The sequence below is a fragment of the Dermacentor albipictus genome, chromosome 1 (assembly GCF_038994185.2).
Source record: "Dermacentor albipictus isolate Rhodes 1998 colony chromosome 1, USDA_Dalb.pri_finalv2, whole genome shotgun sequence".
NCBI lineage: Eukaryota > Metazoa > Arthropoda > Arachnida > Ixodida > Ixodidae > Dermacentor > Dermacentor albipictus.
In genome coordinates, this window is record NC_091821.1 from 28,733,941 (window position 1) to 28,750,239 (window position 16,299).

Below are 16,299 nucleotides of genomic sequence, written 5' to 3' on the forward strand. Positions count from 1 at the left end.
GTGGCACTGCCTTCTTCCTCGTTTTATGAAAAGAAATTCAACGATGCAAACAAGCAATGTGTGGACAAGCTCCTGGAGAAAATGCATAGAGAAATGTCTCGCATGTTGACCCAAGTGATGAGGAGAAGGAGATTGAAAGGAAAAATTGTCATCCACTGAGTATAACACGAAGCTACAATTCAGCATGTTGATGGAGTTGATTTTGACAGTTCCACTTGCATTGAAGACGCGGTTGAAGGGTGTGGAGGACATGAAATTTACAGGTATTTGTGGTAACGTGAAACATGATGAAATTTGTTTTTTTATGGAATAAATAGCCTTTAATTTGACACCACTGCGCACACCACAGATGTGGTGTGTAACAACAATTGAAATTTTAGACATCTCACAGTGCGCATTTAGATTTTTTGGGCACCATCCGCATAACAGTTTGTAAACTTTAGACACAATGACGACTAAAGGGGAACATCTTAATCTTTATATGCTGTCAGCGCCTCTACGAAACCGAAAGTAGCTAAAGGGCAAGACTATTTTGGACTAGTCAATCCAGTAGCCACTTGTTATGCCCAAACCATTGCAGAGAAAGCGGTTGACCTCAGCTTGAAGCTGACTGAAAATTTAGCACTTACTGTTCATTTTTGTCTCCATCTAGCAATAGCATGACAATGGCTGAAATAAAGACTGGTCTAGTTGTGTGCACAGCAAAGTCTATGTGTGCACAGCAAAGCATTGCAAGCTTTTCTGGCCACTTGACGAATAAGGGCACTTCAGTATCAAAAGCAGCAGAGCATCTACTAAGGCACTGAAACTGCAAAATGAGTTTTGGGTAAGGAGGGCACCACAAACCTGATGCCAAACAGGGTTGAAGCGACGTCCACGGCGATTGCCGGTTGTCTTCCCAGATTGAGCTGATGCAACCAATCCTTCCACTTCTAGGCTCGGCGGATGAGCAAGCAGCTCATGTGCCAGACGTACTGCCAGTTTGCTGGCCTCTTGAGTGTGACCATGAGCATGCAGTGCTTCTGCACGAGCAAACAGAATCTGCAAGGCCGAGCCGAGAAGTTAGAAATGGTCAAACGAGAACATGCAACTGCTTCTTTTCTTTGCAAGAAGGGGACACCACACCCCTTAATGCCTAGTAAATTAGAAAAAAATTATGCAAGCAAAGCAGAATAATTGGACTTACTTTTTTAAAAAATGAACAGTTTAACATCTAGAAAGTGCACAGTGGGTTAGAGCAACACTGTAGTGGAGGGCTCGGAATTATTTTGACCACTGAAGGTTCTTTAACATGCACAAAAATGCATTTCTGAATTTCACACATATTGAAATACAGCCACCATGGCCGAGAATTGAACCTGCAACCTTGTGCTCAACAGCAGAACGCCATAGCCACTGGGCCACCATGGCAAACAACTTATTTCATGCTGAGTATAACACGAACGGCTTACAACAAAGAAATAACAGCTCACCTCAAATGGATCTTCAATTTTCTTGACTTGCACAGGCACACAGTCTTCAGCTTGAACCCTGAGATCCCTGTTTCTGTCACCACTTGGAGCCTTCCCTTGAGAGCTGAAGTAGTAGATATGGTACTCCTCACCGGCTGTCACTCTATCGTCCCCCCTCACATCCATGTTACAGCTCCTAAAACAGCAAAATAACTTGCTAAGTCCAAAAATCTGGGTTAAAAAAAAACAAACAATTTAGCAGCAACGTAACAAAATTTGAATGTGCCCCTAGCTGGCTACACAAATGATTTAGGCCAAGCAATTACACGAAGGATGTACTATGCAAAAAAATTGGTTGCGAGCACAAAAGTAAATACAGTAAACATCTGTTAATTTGACTCCATTTAATACAATTTTTTGGTTAATGTGATCTTGACTGAAGGTCCCGGCTAGTGCCCTTACATTTCTATGAGACAAACTTTCATCATTCCAACCCTGAAATTAAATTGGCCTCTATCATATTTAAACTTGGCTGGTACGCACGCACACGTCTGACCTAAATATGATGAGCCCAATAGTGGCAGTGTCTCTCTAGGTGGAGCTTAGGGGACAGTGAATGCATAGAATGCATGTTATCTCTTGCCAAAAACGCCTAAACTATATATTTCTTTCTAGCGTAAACAGTAGCTCACAATAAATGATTCAGTATTTAGGTATTTTAAAGTGTGCCTTTTCTCCCCGCCAAAATTTGTTTGAAGACTGCCTGTATGATTGCAATTGGTACAGTGCAAACGCGCCTTCCCTTACACCCTCAGTTTGTTCTCTTCAATCATGCTTCACAGCAGTGCATGCGATTCAGGATTTGTCAGGATTTGTCAAGTCAGGATTTGCGATCACCACAATTGCTGTGGTTGTGGGGCTGCACTATAGTTGTGCACTGTGATCAACCGCAACTGTGAAAGCGGAAGTGAGAGTTAAATAACGAAAGATACATGGCCAGTAGCGCGTGGACACTTGCGCCCTTGTTTCTGAGAAACCGGTGCCAGCACAACCACTGTGACTCTGCCCTAAGCCCCAGACCTCCTTGCCTGCACTCACTCGCCGACCTGGGCGGCTAGATAAAGAATGTTGCTACCTTTACTTTAACGGGATAGCGTTAAGGGCCCTGTGCCGCAGAAAATCCGGCGTTGGCGTCCAGCGTCGACCATCTTCGAGCAAAAAAATTATTCTGAGCCACGCAGGCCCTCCACGTAGTGCAAAGACGTTACTGCATTAACTGAATTTCTGAAAGTAAAAGGCATAAAAAAAAAAAAAACCTGTAACGTACAACTTAGACACAACACCTTCAGACATGATAGCGTCAGATTCTAATTTAAATATACGAGAAAACATAATTTTGCCACGCGGAAACTCGAACATAAACCTCTTTTCCAGCATTTCTACCATACATAGAGCTGCGCGCCGAGCTCGGTTCCTTGCAACAACATTATCAAGATGGCCCACGCAAGAGGCCACGTTTCTACCAGAAAGCTCGCCTTCGTGCATAGCATTTGCCACCAGCGTTTTCTGGTAAATATTACAGTTACATATGCTGCAGTTGCTGGGAAGCGCGACTAGTAGTTGGGAATCTTTGAATTTTATTGCATTCCCCTCTTAAAGGTGAAGCTTGAGCGTCCTCCAAATTTTTATTCAGGGGGCCTAACAGGGTGTAGCTTCCATTATTCTTCCGCTCTCTGCACAATTTGGCACAGCAATTTGCCTGAGTATCAACATGGTGCACTTGGTGCAGGATTTGCACCCCTGCATTAAATGAAATTAAGTGTAAATAAACGTCTGTTATGTGACGGTAAGCTCAGCTAGTGCAATTTTTTACTGCCAGAATCTGAGGCATGCAACATTTTCCTTGATGAAAGAAATTGAGTGCATATTTTGATTTTTACTTCATTTAGGAGCTCTAATGCCATTTATACTTTTGTTTTCTACTTAGGAATCAAAAACTGTACTTGTTTGATGCAGAGGCATGTTAAAATCCAGCAAATATACTATACTTTTTTTAATTCAGCTTTGATTAATTCGATCTTGACCCAAGGTCTCAGCTGGTGTCCATGCATTTTTATGGGCCCAAATATTTGTTATTTTGATCCTAAAATTGGCCTAATTCAAGCACGACCAGTCAGCCAACGTGCACCTATGACCCCTATGGTGACCCCAATAGTTACCCTTTCAGTGGCAGCATCTGTCTCGGCCGAGCTTAAAGGGACACTAAAGGCTAATATTAAGTCAACGTGGACTAATAAAATACCATTCCAGAAACCTCGCAGCACTTGTTTCGTGCCAAGAAAAGAGTTAGTTTAAGAGAAAATCATGTCTAAAGGGTCCGCACATCTTTAGTGCAATTCAAATTGCCCCCAAGCAGGGGAGTGGTGACGTTGCATATGCCATCAATACTCTTTACTGCCATCGCTGTGTTAAACAGCACCCGACAAACAGCGCTATGATCTTTTCGTAAAATGTAAATGCACGGCCACGGAGAAACCAAGCCAAGGATTCTCCACTGCAGCTGCTTTTGGTTAAGTGGCGTGGACTGTTCGGGCATCCCGCGACATCACATGGATGTGGAATTCTCTGCTACTTGCAGTTTGTCCGAGTTTTGGGAGTCAGCAGAACCAGCACAGCGCTACGTCCACGTGATAACAAAACTAGTGAAACGCAGAAGTGTGGGCAGCATAGAGTCGAGTGAAAACAAAGTCTTTCGAATGCCTGCGTCATTGTCAAGGGCAACATTCAGTTCTTTTTTTCTAAACAAAGAATAGAACTGGATTGACTGAAAGTGCTTTATGAATGGGGAGGCTCAGGTCTTATATGGGAATGAACGGGGAGTTGCCAGACTACAGAGTCATTCACATGGTCAGGGTTTCCAGTCGTTCGAGTGATAGTTCTGCCGAGGCTGTGTGCGGTCAGGACCATGGTTTATCAGTCCCCTTAGACCATCCTGATCAGACTGCTCTGACTACATTATGGGAAAATAGCTGCGTGCTAGGATCAGTGAGCAGCGCTTTATGGTAGTTTGTGCATCGTAAAGCCTATATGGCCATTCTCCCTGTATCGAATGCAGAACACTGCATATTTAAATGATGGTCTGCACAGCAGCGCAGCTCGCAGTGGGTGCATGCCACTGTCATAATGTCGGGTTGCCGCCATTTGTTATAGAGTATGGTTAGTACACGGAATTTATAATAACCTGATTGACGAAGACCTCTTGAGAGCATGAAAGGGGAGACTCGCTCGAACAGAGGACAGGCGGTGTAGCCTGCTGAAAACGTTTACTTGAAATACACAGGGACGTAAGCACATCGTGCATGGTGGCTACCGAGGGAGCCATTTGGCTTGGGAGCTCATACGGGTTCACCCTGAGGGATGGGGAGAGAAAATTTGGTCGACCAACCTGTGGAAGCAGCAGCTGCATGTGCCTAACAAAGGATGCGTTGAATAGCAGAAGCTGTAGCATCCTCCGAGGCTGGGCGAAGTATTTCAGAGTAGGCTTTGTGAGTCAGTGAAGAGACAGATCGGTTTCTGCATGGTGTATGAGAGGCTTGCAGTTGCTCTCCAGAAAGCAAGGAGTTCAGCATGCACTGGGGTACCAGACAGTGGCATGGTGTATGAGAGGCTTGCAGTTGCTCTCCAGAAAGCAAGGAGTTCAGCATGCACTGGGGTACCAGACAGTGGGTAGCAGCTACAGGCCCCTGTGTAGGCGGTGGTGTGCGTGCAAACCCATGCCGTATAGGCCTGTTTTATCAGAGAGAGCTGTGTCAGTGTAGATGTCAATTGTGTCTAAACTCGCGGCCTTTAGTTGTTGCATGTCGCGTCGAGAAGCAAGTGGCGTTTCCCATGGGAGTAAGGACAGATTGAGAGGGGGTACGTCATCATGTTGCTCATAATCCCAGGCCGAAAGGTGACGACCTTGCGGCGTGTTTTCCATGTGAATATGATGTCGAGTGTTGGCTTCACGGACGACGTTCTGTAGTAGAGGCAAGCCCGCAGCACGTTGAAGTGCAAGTATCTTAATGAGTTAAGGGAGTCCCTTAATCGTGTGGAGGGTGGCCCTATGAAGGCGTTCCAAATTTGGGATGTCCTTAGGAGAGAAGGTGTATACAGCTGCACCACACAAAATCTTTCTAACGACCACAGCTCACGCAACAGTTCTACAGGCAAGTTGTCGCGCTTCCTTGTATTTGTTGTAAAGTCGACGTATCGCATGTAACATGGCCGGCCATGCCTGCTGCAGTACGCGTACCCACTTTTATGGGCTGTTGCAGCTGGCTGAAGGTCGACCTAGGACTTTGATCTGTCCATTTTTTTCACTGCTTGAGGTGCGATCTAATGTGGAGCGAGATGCATGTGTTGGGGTTGGTGCAATGCTTGCCATCTATGCTGATAAGTTCTGTTTTATGCGGAGCGAGCTGCAGACCTATTTCCTCAAGACTGGCCTCTAAACTGAGCAGGGCTGCCTGCAGGTCGGTCTGCATTACAGTCGCCGACCGATTTTTCGGACTCCAAAAATTCGGACATGCCCGATTATTCAGTCAGCTTTGCGGCACCGCCATTCTCCCCATAGACCATAATGTATAACAACTGCCGAAAGTTCGGACGCCCTGCAACCCCTCGTCTGATTTTTCGGACACTTCTTGAGCCAACTCGATCGAGGGCATCATGCACCGACTCTGACCGCGGCGCATAGTTCGACTTAATGAACACCATTTTTGTTTTGAACGGAGCCTCCTTGCTGCCCCACGAAGTGGCGCTACTGGAAATCCCCGCTCATCATCATCGTTTCTGCCTGGTTCGATAGAGTGGTTGTACAGTAGTTCCGGTTTCAGCTTAGTAAGCCATGTCAAGACAATCCAGCAGCTGATTTCTTTCTTTCGTGCACGACGCTGCGAGCAGCACGTTTTTCGTTTGTGCGACTGGTGTCGGCACGGTGGTGTTTGCGTTGTGTGCTCTGTCGAGGTTTCGGTAATCCAACGCGGCGTGCGGAAATATCGCGTCAAGTGTCTAATGGCGCCAACAGTGCCCGTGCAGACTGCGCTAGGGAATGCCGGCAAGCGGGTGCCGGGAGGCCTAAGATTTGTCGCCTTCCGATGTGCTCCCTACTGACGCGGAAAATATTCTGCCGAGACCTGCGCAGTGGTTGCATTGCGATTCCGGACACCGTCTCATTTGACAGTTTCACAAGTGCTGACACTGCTGTACTGACATGCGCAGAACTCGACAACGGCGAGATCGTCAGGTTTCTGCTGCTCCGCCGGACGATGACTCCGAGTCTGAAGATGACGCACCATGTGCTACGCTGCCGTCACATGCGGAGCGTGCACAAGCAGTGACTGTGCTTTCAGCCGCCTATTAAACCGTACGACCCTCTCCGAGATTCAGGCTTATCTGATTGCGCGTAAATGGAACAGCGTGCAACGGCGCACTCACGATTTCTTCAAACCTACTGCCGAGCCCGAATAAGTGCGTGGAAATAAAGGATTTCATTTTTTTTTTCTTAATCTGCTTTTTCGGGCACCTGTTTATTCGGACATTTCCGCAGTACCCGTGAGGTCCGAATAAACGGTCGGCGACTGTATTTCTTTGTCAGTATAGTCTGCCGCTTCTGTCCATATAGTAAGGTCATCGGCGTAGATGGCAAATCTAGCTGTTGTGTCCCGTTCACGGTTTTTGGCTACCTTGCACATGTCCAGATTAAAAGCATTGTTTCTAAGATGGATCCCTGTGGGACACCTCTGTCCAGGTAACAAGTCCTTGGGCTTCATCCAAGTGACGCGCCATTTAAGGGAACGGGTCGAGCTACAAGAATATTTCTGATCCATGTCAGGGCACGCTGGCTGGGGTATTGGTTAGCTAGCTTTTCAAGAATGATGTCATGGCAAACATTATCAAACGATTTCTGCATGTCAACGGCCAGCGAGGCAGCATTTTCCGTGACGTGTGGTTAATAATGTGCCATAGCAGCCAAAGGCAATCATGGGTGCCTAGGTTAGGCCAAAAACCCACATGGGCTAGGTGATAACCTGGCCAGATTATCTCGAGGTAATGGGACATTCGCGTGTGAAATCATTTGTTCAATGGGTTTACAGAAGGTCAAAGTCAGAGAGATTGGTTGGAGGTTCTTATAGAGGTTAGGCTCTTTTCCGTATTTTGGTATGGGATAAATTGGAGAACGCTCAAGTCCGTCCGGCCCACTTCGTGAAGCCCGGTCATTAATTATCGCAAGGAGGGTGTCCCGAGCTTCTTCAACAAGGCTGCGAAGTTCTTGCCACGTTATTCGGTCATGGCCTAGCGCCAATCGAGGGCAGCCTTGTTTGATTGCTACTAGCATTTCTTCCACACTAAATGGGCGATCAAGATCTGGATCAGGTTCCAGTATGGCGCAGGCGTTAGGAGGTCTGGGCGGAGTGAGCGAAACATGAGGAAAGACATTCGTAATAATTTCCTGGTCTACTGTTGCGAAATCTGTTTTCATGAAGGGCTTCATGAAGGAGAGTTACCCTTTCCTTTCCTGGTGAGGCTGCGAAAAGTGCACCAAGGATACTGGAGGCTCGGGACGTGGCCCAGGCGCTCACAGGTGGATTGCGAGGCTTCGCTTTGAAGACGGAGCCGATATTCGCCGATACGCTTAAATAGGCGCTTGATTTTCATAAGGCAAAAATGTCATTTGCCGCATGAATGGTATCTCTGTACTAAATAGACTGCTCTTCTCCAGAGGTTTCGCCGTATAAACTTGTGAACATTCACTTACTAACTAGATTACAGGCCTGGTACCACGTGTGCACAAGCAAACATGAACACAGCTCACTCGATGACTGTGGAAACTCGCTGTCAAAACACTGGAGTAAGGAAGCATCACAGCAGCAGTGAGCGAATTGACCTCCGTGCTGCCTCTTGCTTCAACGTGAACTAAGCGGCGAAAACGCAGAAACTCGGCGCGCACTCTCTCCCTTCGCACATTGCTTTTAAGAGAGGTCACGCATTGCTGCCTTGTAGGCAGTAGCTGCTGGAGTAGAAAACCCCTTCCTCCTTCCCTTTCCCACGTTGCCTTGTACGGAATGGAAGACTGGTGCTTCCTCCCTGCTTTCCTCCCCTGCACGCTTTCATTCGCACAAAGTATACAGCGTGCGGCAACCATGTTATTGCCCTTGGACTTTATACGGAACACCACAGCAACGGCTGAAATGCGCCTAGAGTGCCCATATAGTTGCAATTGCAATAAAAGTCACCTAGCAATGTATAACAAGAAATAAGCAAACCCAAGCAAACTAACTAAGGTACACAGAAATCAAGATGTACAGTATGGTCTGCTCTTATCAATGCTAAGTATGCCAGCACTCTTTAAAGCTCAGTTCTAGTATATGAAAGTCCGGAATATATTGTGTGTATCAATAGAATGTTTGTTGAATAAGAATTAAGAGTTTTTTTCTTCTCAAACTAATGAGTTCATGAGGTTCTGTTGTAGTGAATGCCAATGAGGCTCTCAGTTTAATAGTAGATCTATGTTTTGGGTCAATCTCTTATTAATTGTACAGAAAGTTTTTCTTTCCAGTTCTCCTAGAAAAAACAAAAGGACTATCCCAATTTCATAACAGGTAGTCCATTGTAAGGCCGATCTGTGCGACAGACGAAAGGATCGTGCATCACATGACTCTATCACCACTTCGTGCATAGCCAGTGCCTACGGTAAAGGGCAGTTACCATCCATCCACGCAATTTCATTGTCAGGCTCGGAGTGATTTGGCACCTGTCAATGATTCCAAATCTGGAAGGTCACGGCAAGTTCATGTTACACTCCCCCCTCCCCCCTTCACCCCTGCCCTCCCTCTTTTATCCGCCGTCTGCACAAATGCATGCCACCTGGTCATGACACTTTCATGTCCGCCGTGTAAATCCAAAGGTAGTCTTGCAACGGGTTGCTCGAAGCTACAAAGAGAGACCGATGTGGGCCTATGAATGGCGTCAGGAACGAGAGGCTGCCGCTGGGTGTACAGTAGCCGACCGATTTTTCTAACCTGGATGGGATCGAAAAATTGTCTGAATAAAAGAACAGTCCGAAAAATCAGTGAGTCACAAAACCGTACTTTATTCTAGCTAAACTGGACTGAAAAAGTCAAGGATGGTCCCTTGTTGTAAATTCCTGCTTTTTGTAATGACGTCTGCTTGCATCTGTGCAAGTGTCATGTTCTTGTCATACACACTAGACAATATTAGAGCATTGACAACGTCTTGCATTGATGGTTACAGGTGGCCAGAGGTGTCGTCGTCAGAGTCCAAGTCGCTTTGCGGCGATGCAGTCACCTGACGCACAATCTCGTCGTCTGTAAGCACCGTGCGTAACTCTATGTTGTTGTCGATTGCGGCAAACTTGTGAAAAGTAACAGCAGCGGAAAGTCCATCCCACTGCTGCGCAAATCGGCAATCTGCTGCTCGCCGGTGTCGATGTCTTCAGCGGTGCCATTTGCCTCTTCGGTCACAGGCTCTTCAAAGTTGCAAAATCCAGCATGCCTAAAACAATTTTCAATCGTGGAAGGCTGAACATCCTTTCAGGCATCCACTAGCATGTCTAGTGCCGAGAACAGATTAACGAAGTACGTCTTCCAGTTTTCAAAGCACATGAGTGTGCGGCCAAGTAAACGGGCCCGGTAGAGCATTTTGAGGTTTTTAATGACCCCTTGGTCCATCAGCTGGAGCACACTCATTGTATTCGGCGGCAACAATTCAAGACGAATAGCTTGCAGGTTGTTTACGGCACCGTGCACCCTGCAGTTGTCTATGACTATTAACACTTGCCTCTTCGGGCGCTCAAACATCCGGTCCATATGGCGGACGTAATCTTTGAACAAGCTTTGTGTAATCCGGGCCTTTGTATTGCTGCTGTACCACACAGGCAGGTTCTTCGCACCCTTAAAGCAATGCGGGTTTTTCGCCTTCCCTATCACTAGAAGCGGCAGCCTCTCGGTGTCAACCGTATTTTCACCGACCATGACAGTTACCCTCTCCTTACTATGCTTCCCACCAGCGCAGGCCTCATTAGTAAAGGAAAGTCCGGCAGCATTTTGAAGAATAGGCCTGTCTCGTCACAATTAAACATGTTTGCAGGAGCATACTCTTGTAGCCGAGCCTTCAACTTACTCGTCCAGTAATCCGCGACAGTAGACTGACCCACGGTACCGCTCTCCCCGCAAACTTTCTTGAAAGAGACTCCGTGCCTTTTCTTAAACCTATGGATCCACCCATCGGTGAACTTGGAAGTCCTGAATGCCCATTTTTAAAGCGAGCATGTTGCCCAAAACGGGGAGGTTCTTTGCTAGGACTCCTTTCAGCCGCAGCTGCACGGCCTCGTCAAGCTTCGGATGTTGTCCTTTTCGGTCATTTTTTTGTAGTTTTGCAGTGCGACTGGTCGACTGCAGACAAAATCTTTTCTTTGTTTTTCACATAATCGGACACGGACTGAATGAAGATATTAAACTCTTTTGCGATGTCAATTTCGGTCCATCCCTTGCTCGGTAAGCCTGATGATGGTGGCCTTCTTGCCCAACGTCATGGTCGAATATTTTCCACGCTTCGACACATTCGGTGGAGGCCGCGGAAGAGCAAGGGCCATGGCGTCAAAAGCACGCCAGTGCTGCGCTGAATAAATGGCCACAACACACTGAAATAGCGTTGACATGTTGTACGGCGGATCACTGCTGGATGAAAACGTGCGTGACACCACCTACGACACTAAGGCAAAACTGATGATGATGGTGGTTATCATGAGAGAGAGAGAGAGAGAGAGACTCTTTACTAGAAAAAGAGATTTTTTTGCCGGCGTGTATACAATCGCTGGCATGCTACTCTGCATAAGGATGGGGAATGGGATTAAAGGATTCCAGAGGAGAGTGGGAAAAAAGATAATAAAAATAAATATGAAATGTGCAAGTGGACCTGATACTAATACTTACAGGTGACATGGTGGGTAAAGCATCACCTGGCATTCATAGGTGGTGTCTAGAACTGGCTGCGCATGACCAATTTCCGGCTCTCAAAATCACTTCCGCCGCAGGCTACAGGCAAAAGCATGACTTTTAACCCTTTGAGGGTCAATGACGTAAATATACGGCGCCCCGAACAAGTCCAAAAATGGATGATGCCGTATATTTACGGCGCCGTCTGTACACGTACACTTAAAAAGCACGCCAATTTCCTAACTTTTTCTTTTCTGTCATGTGCTGCCATTATGTGGGAATACAGGAAATTTTTTTCGTGCGCCTCCCTCTCTTTGTTTTCGTTGCATGGTCGGTTTTAAGAGCTGGTTTGCTCCTGCGCGTCTATATACTACCGCTCGTGCATTGGCATGCGCGCGGACGGGCGGCGGTTTGGTTTTTGTTCCACGGGCGGTTTAGGCTTCTCGCACCTTGCAAAACTGATGGCTATTTTGTTACTAATTCGTCAAAGAGCGACCACTTGTTTCTCGCTCGTTTAGTGCTCACAGAGGTGCACATAGGAAGGATGCCGCCGTGCATGCGTTTCTGTTGCTTTTTTTTTTTTTACACTCGCGAAAACTAATTGCCTCTGCTTGGCGATAAGATAAAGATTGGTGGAAGTTTGTCACATGTTTTGCTTTTTTAACGGGCACACAACCACACAGTTTTCTTGAGTGTACGCACCTACACAGTTCGATTACACTATGGATGTACAGTGCTCACGGAATGAAACGCATCAATTTAGGGCTAAGTTTTTCGCATACTTTCGTTCCCACGACTGCAGTTCGTATCACATAGAGGTAATTCTGGCGCGTACACCTGCATCGGAGTCCTCGTCACTTTTGGTAACCAAATTCCTTGCGACGTGACATGGTGCTTTCGCGTACTTTGCCCACATGCAGGGTTCTACTAAATGCTCCGTGTTGCGTTTCATTCCGTGAGAACTGTACATACTATTAGTGTAAGAGCAGGAACATTTGAGTTTTGCGAAATATTCTCATGTGCGCATTTTCAAAGCCTTGAACTATGTGTATAACAATGCATCAAATTTTTAATTCTTATAAGTTTATTTCCTTTTTTCATTGTTGCTATTCAGGAATGAAGAGTACATACATACAAACAGAAAATATATATTTTTTTTCACTTTACGGTCACCCTAGAGAAATTATGGTAAATTTTTTTAGAAATAAGTCTCTACGAAGAAATGGAATCTGCAATAAAAAGAATCGACCCTAAATGGGTTAGGATCGGCATTTTTTACAACAGATGCCACCACTGCCGCGTGGATTTGGACGCGTCCTATACTTGGTAATCAAATTACTATACCGATCCAAGCCACTTCACGTCGGATCCGAAGCTAGTCAGGCGGCTCAAGATTCAAAATGCCGTCCTTCATGACTCATAGCGCTGGTCTGTCACGGCAAATTTTGTCCGGAAAATCGAACTTCTGGCTTTATGTTCTCAGAAAAATCGGTTGCGAAAATGCATTAGCTCTATGGGAACCCTGATCGTCCATTTATGAAGTTTCTGTCGGCTACTGTATTGCAAAGCTGGCGGCCATGGACACCTTTGCTGCCATCTTGTGCACTTGCTTTCATTGGCGAGATGGTTTGTCAGCTTTCCCGAGTGTCGTGTGTCTGCTGCAAAAAGGTCTGTGTTGATTCGGAAATTGTAACTTTAGTATAGGTCACATTGCCTAGGCCTGGTGGCCTAGGCAGAGTGGCCGTTGGCCAATGTGGTAACAGGCTGCAAGCTGTCGTGGAATGCTTACCGCTAATAATTTCATACTGGTGCCTTATCAGTGATTGGTCATGACATCACATGTGTGGGTTACAATGATCGCTACTGAAGCGGCATGGAGTTCGTCACCACATATCTAGCACAATCTGCTTGCCTATTGGAGGCCTGATCTTCGTACGTGCTCTCGCACTTCCCGAAGCACTGCTTTTGTTGCCGTTCTTTCTGTCCGTGTCGCGTTATCGTTTTGATCGGTCCTCTTTAACCGGATGAATCATGCATGCAGTTTTGCTAACTGCCCTGTTTGGGTGCTGTATGTGATCCCTGCAACGAGCCGACGTTGAGGACTGCTTGCGGTGACTGGCACATCGGCCGGGGCGGCTTGTGCACAGTGCACTTGGCGCTCTTTTTGAGCTCAAAACAAAGTGAAATGCCTGCTTCAGCACCATTGAGCAAGAGGGGCTCCGCAACTCATGCCACATCTGGTACTGTGCGGAATATTAGAATACAGTAAAAGCTTGTTAAACTGTACCTGCTTAAACAGTCATCATCATCGTCAGCCCATTGTATGTCCGCTGCAGGAGGAAGGCCTCTCCCTGCGATCTCCAATTACCCCTGTCCTGCGCCAACCGATTCGAACTAGCGCCCACGAATTTCCTAATTTCATCGCCCCACCTAGTCTTTTGCTGTCCTCGACTGCGCTTCACTTCTCTTGGCACCCATTCTGTAACCATATTCGTCCATCGGTTATCTAACCTGCGCATTACATGACCTGTCCAGCTCCATTTTTTCTCTTAATGTCAATTAGAATATCGGCTATACCCATTTGCTCTCTGATCCAAACCGCTCTCTTTCTGTCTCTTAACGTTATGCCTAGCATTCCTCGTTCCATCGCTCTTTGCACGGTCCTTAACTTGTTCTCAAGCTTCTTTATCAGTCTCCAAGTTCCTGCCCCATATGTGAGCACTGGTAGAATGCACTGATTGTATACCTTCCTTTTCAATGATAATGGTACGCTTTCAGTCAGGAACTGACAATGTCGTCTAACGACAGTGTTGATGATGATACGGAAAGCGACAGCGCGGGCGATTCAGGCCAGACAGTGGCAGAAGCTGTGTGTTACGTTAGCCTCATGAATGCAATCGTTAATAGAATATGCAACACCAACGAGGAATCTGCCATGCGAGTGCTTGCCAAGAAAAGGGCTGGCTGAAAAGCTGGCTCGCAGCTTGAGTAAGTTTGAGGTCGTTGTCGTCGCTGCTAGGTTGCGGTGGCATCAAACAAAAATAACAGACTTTTGTCGCGTGAAGTGAATAAATACTGCATGTTGTTGCCCTTTCATTGCACTCTCTCCAAGTTCAGTTTTTGACAGGTATGTGGGTGAACTTATGTTATTTCGGTTAAGCAGTACTACCATTTAGTACGTACTTTTCCCAAGCTCCGGCCAACTATGGTTTAACTGTAATAGAATTTAGAATATTAGAATTTTGTTCCGAATATATAGAATCATTGAAAAATCGAATAGTAGATATTCCATTCCTGAGTCGAATTATTCTAACATTCCCTATTCAATTTGATTTGGTGATATTAGAGTATTTGCATACCTTAAAAAGATGGTATCAGAACATGAATGTGGCAACTTTCTCTTCATAAAATCATAAAAATGTAAGTCGCAGTGGCTAGCAAAGTTTGCACTGTAACTCTGTTGCAATATACAATTTTGTAAAACCCAAGTATATGACAAATGTTCTAATGGGCTGCCCCTCAATTTTTCTTTTTCAGACTGTATTTAATTATTGACAACTGGCCCAACCTTATAACCATGCATTTACTTACCCTACATAATATTTCAACCAACATATCACTAGCACGTACACAGCACAGCAAACTACACACACTAACCCATCTGGGCCTTGGTGGATGCCTTCCCTAGTGCCCGACCAATCAGAGTCAGCATCCTCCGGTGAAGAAGACTTTTCTCCCAAAGCAGCCACACCCTCTGGATCGCTTACTCCTGAAGTCAGTGGTGTGTTATCCTTGGGCATGCCTGCACTGCTGCTGCAGGCTGCAGCTGATGGGTCTCGAGCACCAGAGAGCATCACACCCGGTGCCACAGAAGAAAGCATAAAGTCACCAGCTGCATCTTCGTTTTCGCAGAAACCTTCCGAGCTGAGAGAGCTCCTGTTGCTGCCACCACCAGCAGCCACACCAGCAGCATTGCCAGCCAAGAGAGACAAATCATGGCCAAGTGACATCAGTGGGGTCAGCTGCCGAAGGGACAAAAATTCTAACATGAAGCTCTCCACATCAACTGCATACAAGTATTGGCAAGCAAAACATCCTGCACAGGACGCACCATCAAGTTAAAATTCCTGCCATTATTGTTCAATTTCTTCAAGGCAACAACTGTTACACAAAGTAGAGAGAGAGAGAGAGAGAGAGAGAGAGAGAGAGAGAGAGAGAGAGAGAGAGAGAGAGAGAGCAAATGATAAATGAAAGGTAGGGAGGTTAACCAGGACTGAGCCCGGTTGGCTACCCTACACTGGGGAAAGGGAAACGGGGACGGAAAGATTAAAGGAAGAAGAGAAAGTCCACCGGGGATATTGTTCAGTCACTCAGTCCGGATTACAGACGCTGACTCAATCCTGTATCTTTCAAATATCGCAGCAGCGCTTTTGTGGCCTTTTGTAGCTGCGATATACGAGGCCATGGTCCCAAGATCTTGTTCAAGGTGAACGGTTTTCTATCTAACTGGTTGAGAGCTGTGCAGAGATCTTGTCTTTCATTTTCAAATGATGGGCAGTAGCACAGTAGATGGTCTATAGTTTCTTCGACACTGCAGGCGTTGCACTCGGCGCTATCAGCCATTCCAATCAAAAGGGATCCTTACACAAAGTAGATTCTGAAAATTTGATTGAATTTGATTGAAATTTGATTGGAATGGCCATCAGCCATTCCAATCAAAAGGGATCCTTACAGAAAGTAGATTCTGAAAATTGATATCAGCTGACTGGCTAATCCTTTCGGGGTCATTCTGATAGCACCGTTGCTGTCACTTGGATCTGATACTGGATCAATAACTTTTGCGCAAAATA

General features: G+C 46.1%; 1 protein-coding gene and 1 pseudogene across 2 annotated transcripts in view; both read right to left on the reverse strand.

Annotated features, from left to right (window-relative positions):
- Dora (zinc finger SWIM domain-containing dorado) overlaps positions 1-16,299 on the reverse strand; it is a 217,181-nt gene that overhangs the window by 121,780 nt on the left and 79,102 nt on the right. For both annotated transcript variants that reach the window (XM_065437182.2, XM_065437183.1), the window contains exons 11-13: positions 15,107-15,471; positions 1,473-1,647; positions 847-1,041 (exon numbers count right to left, since the gene is read on the reverse strand). In XM_065437182.2, coding sequence (XP_065293254.1) covers positions 847-1,041; positions 1,473-1,647; positions 15,107-15,471 — 735 coding nt within the window. The remainder of the gene's footprint in view (positions 1-846; positions 1,042-1,472; positions 1,648-15,106; positions 15,472-16,299) is intronic.
- LOC139054832 (tigger transposable element-derived protein 4-like) lies at positions 9,594-11,106 on the reverse strand (annotated as a pseudogene).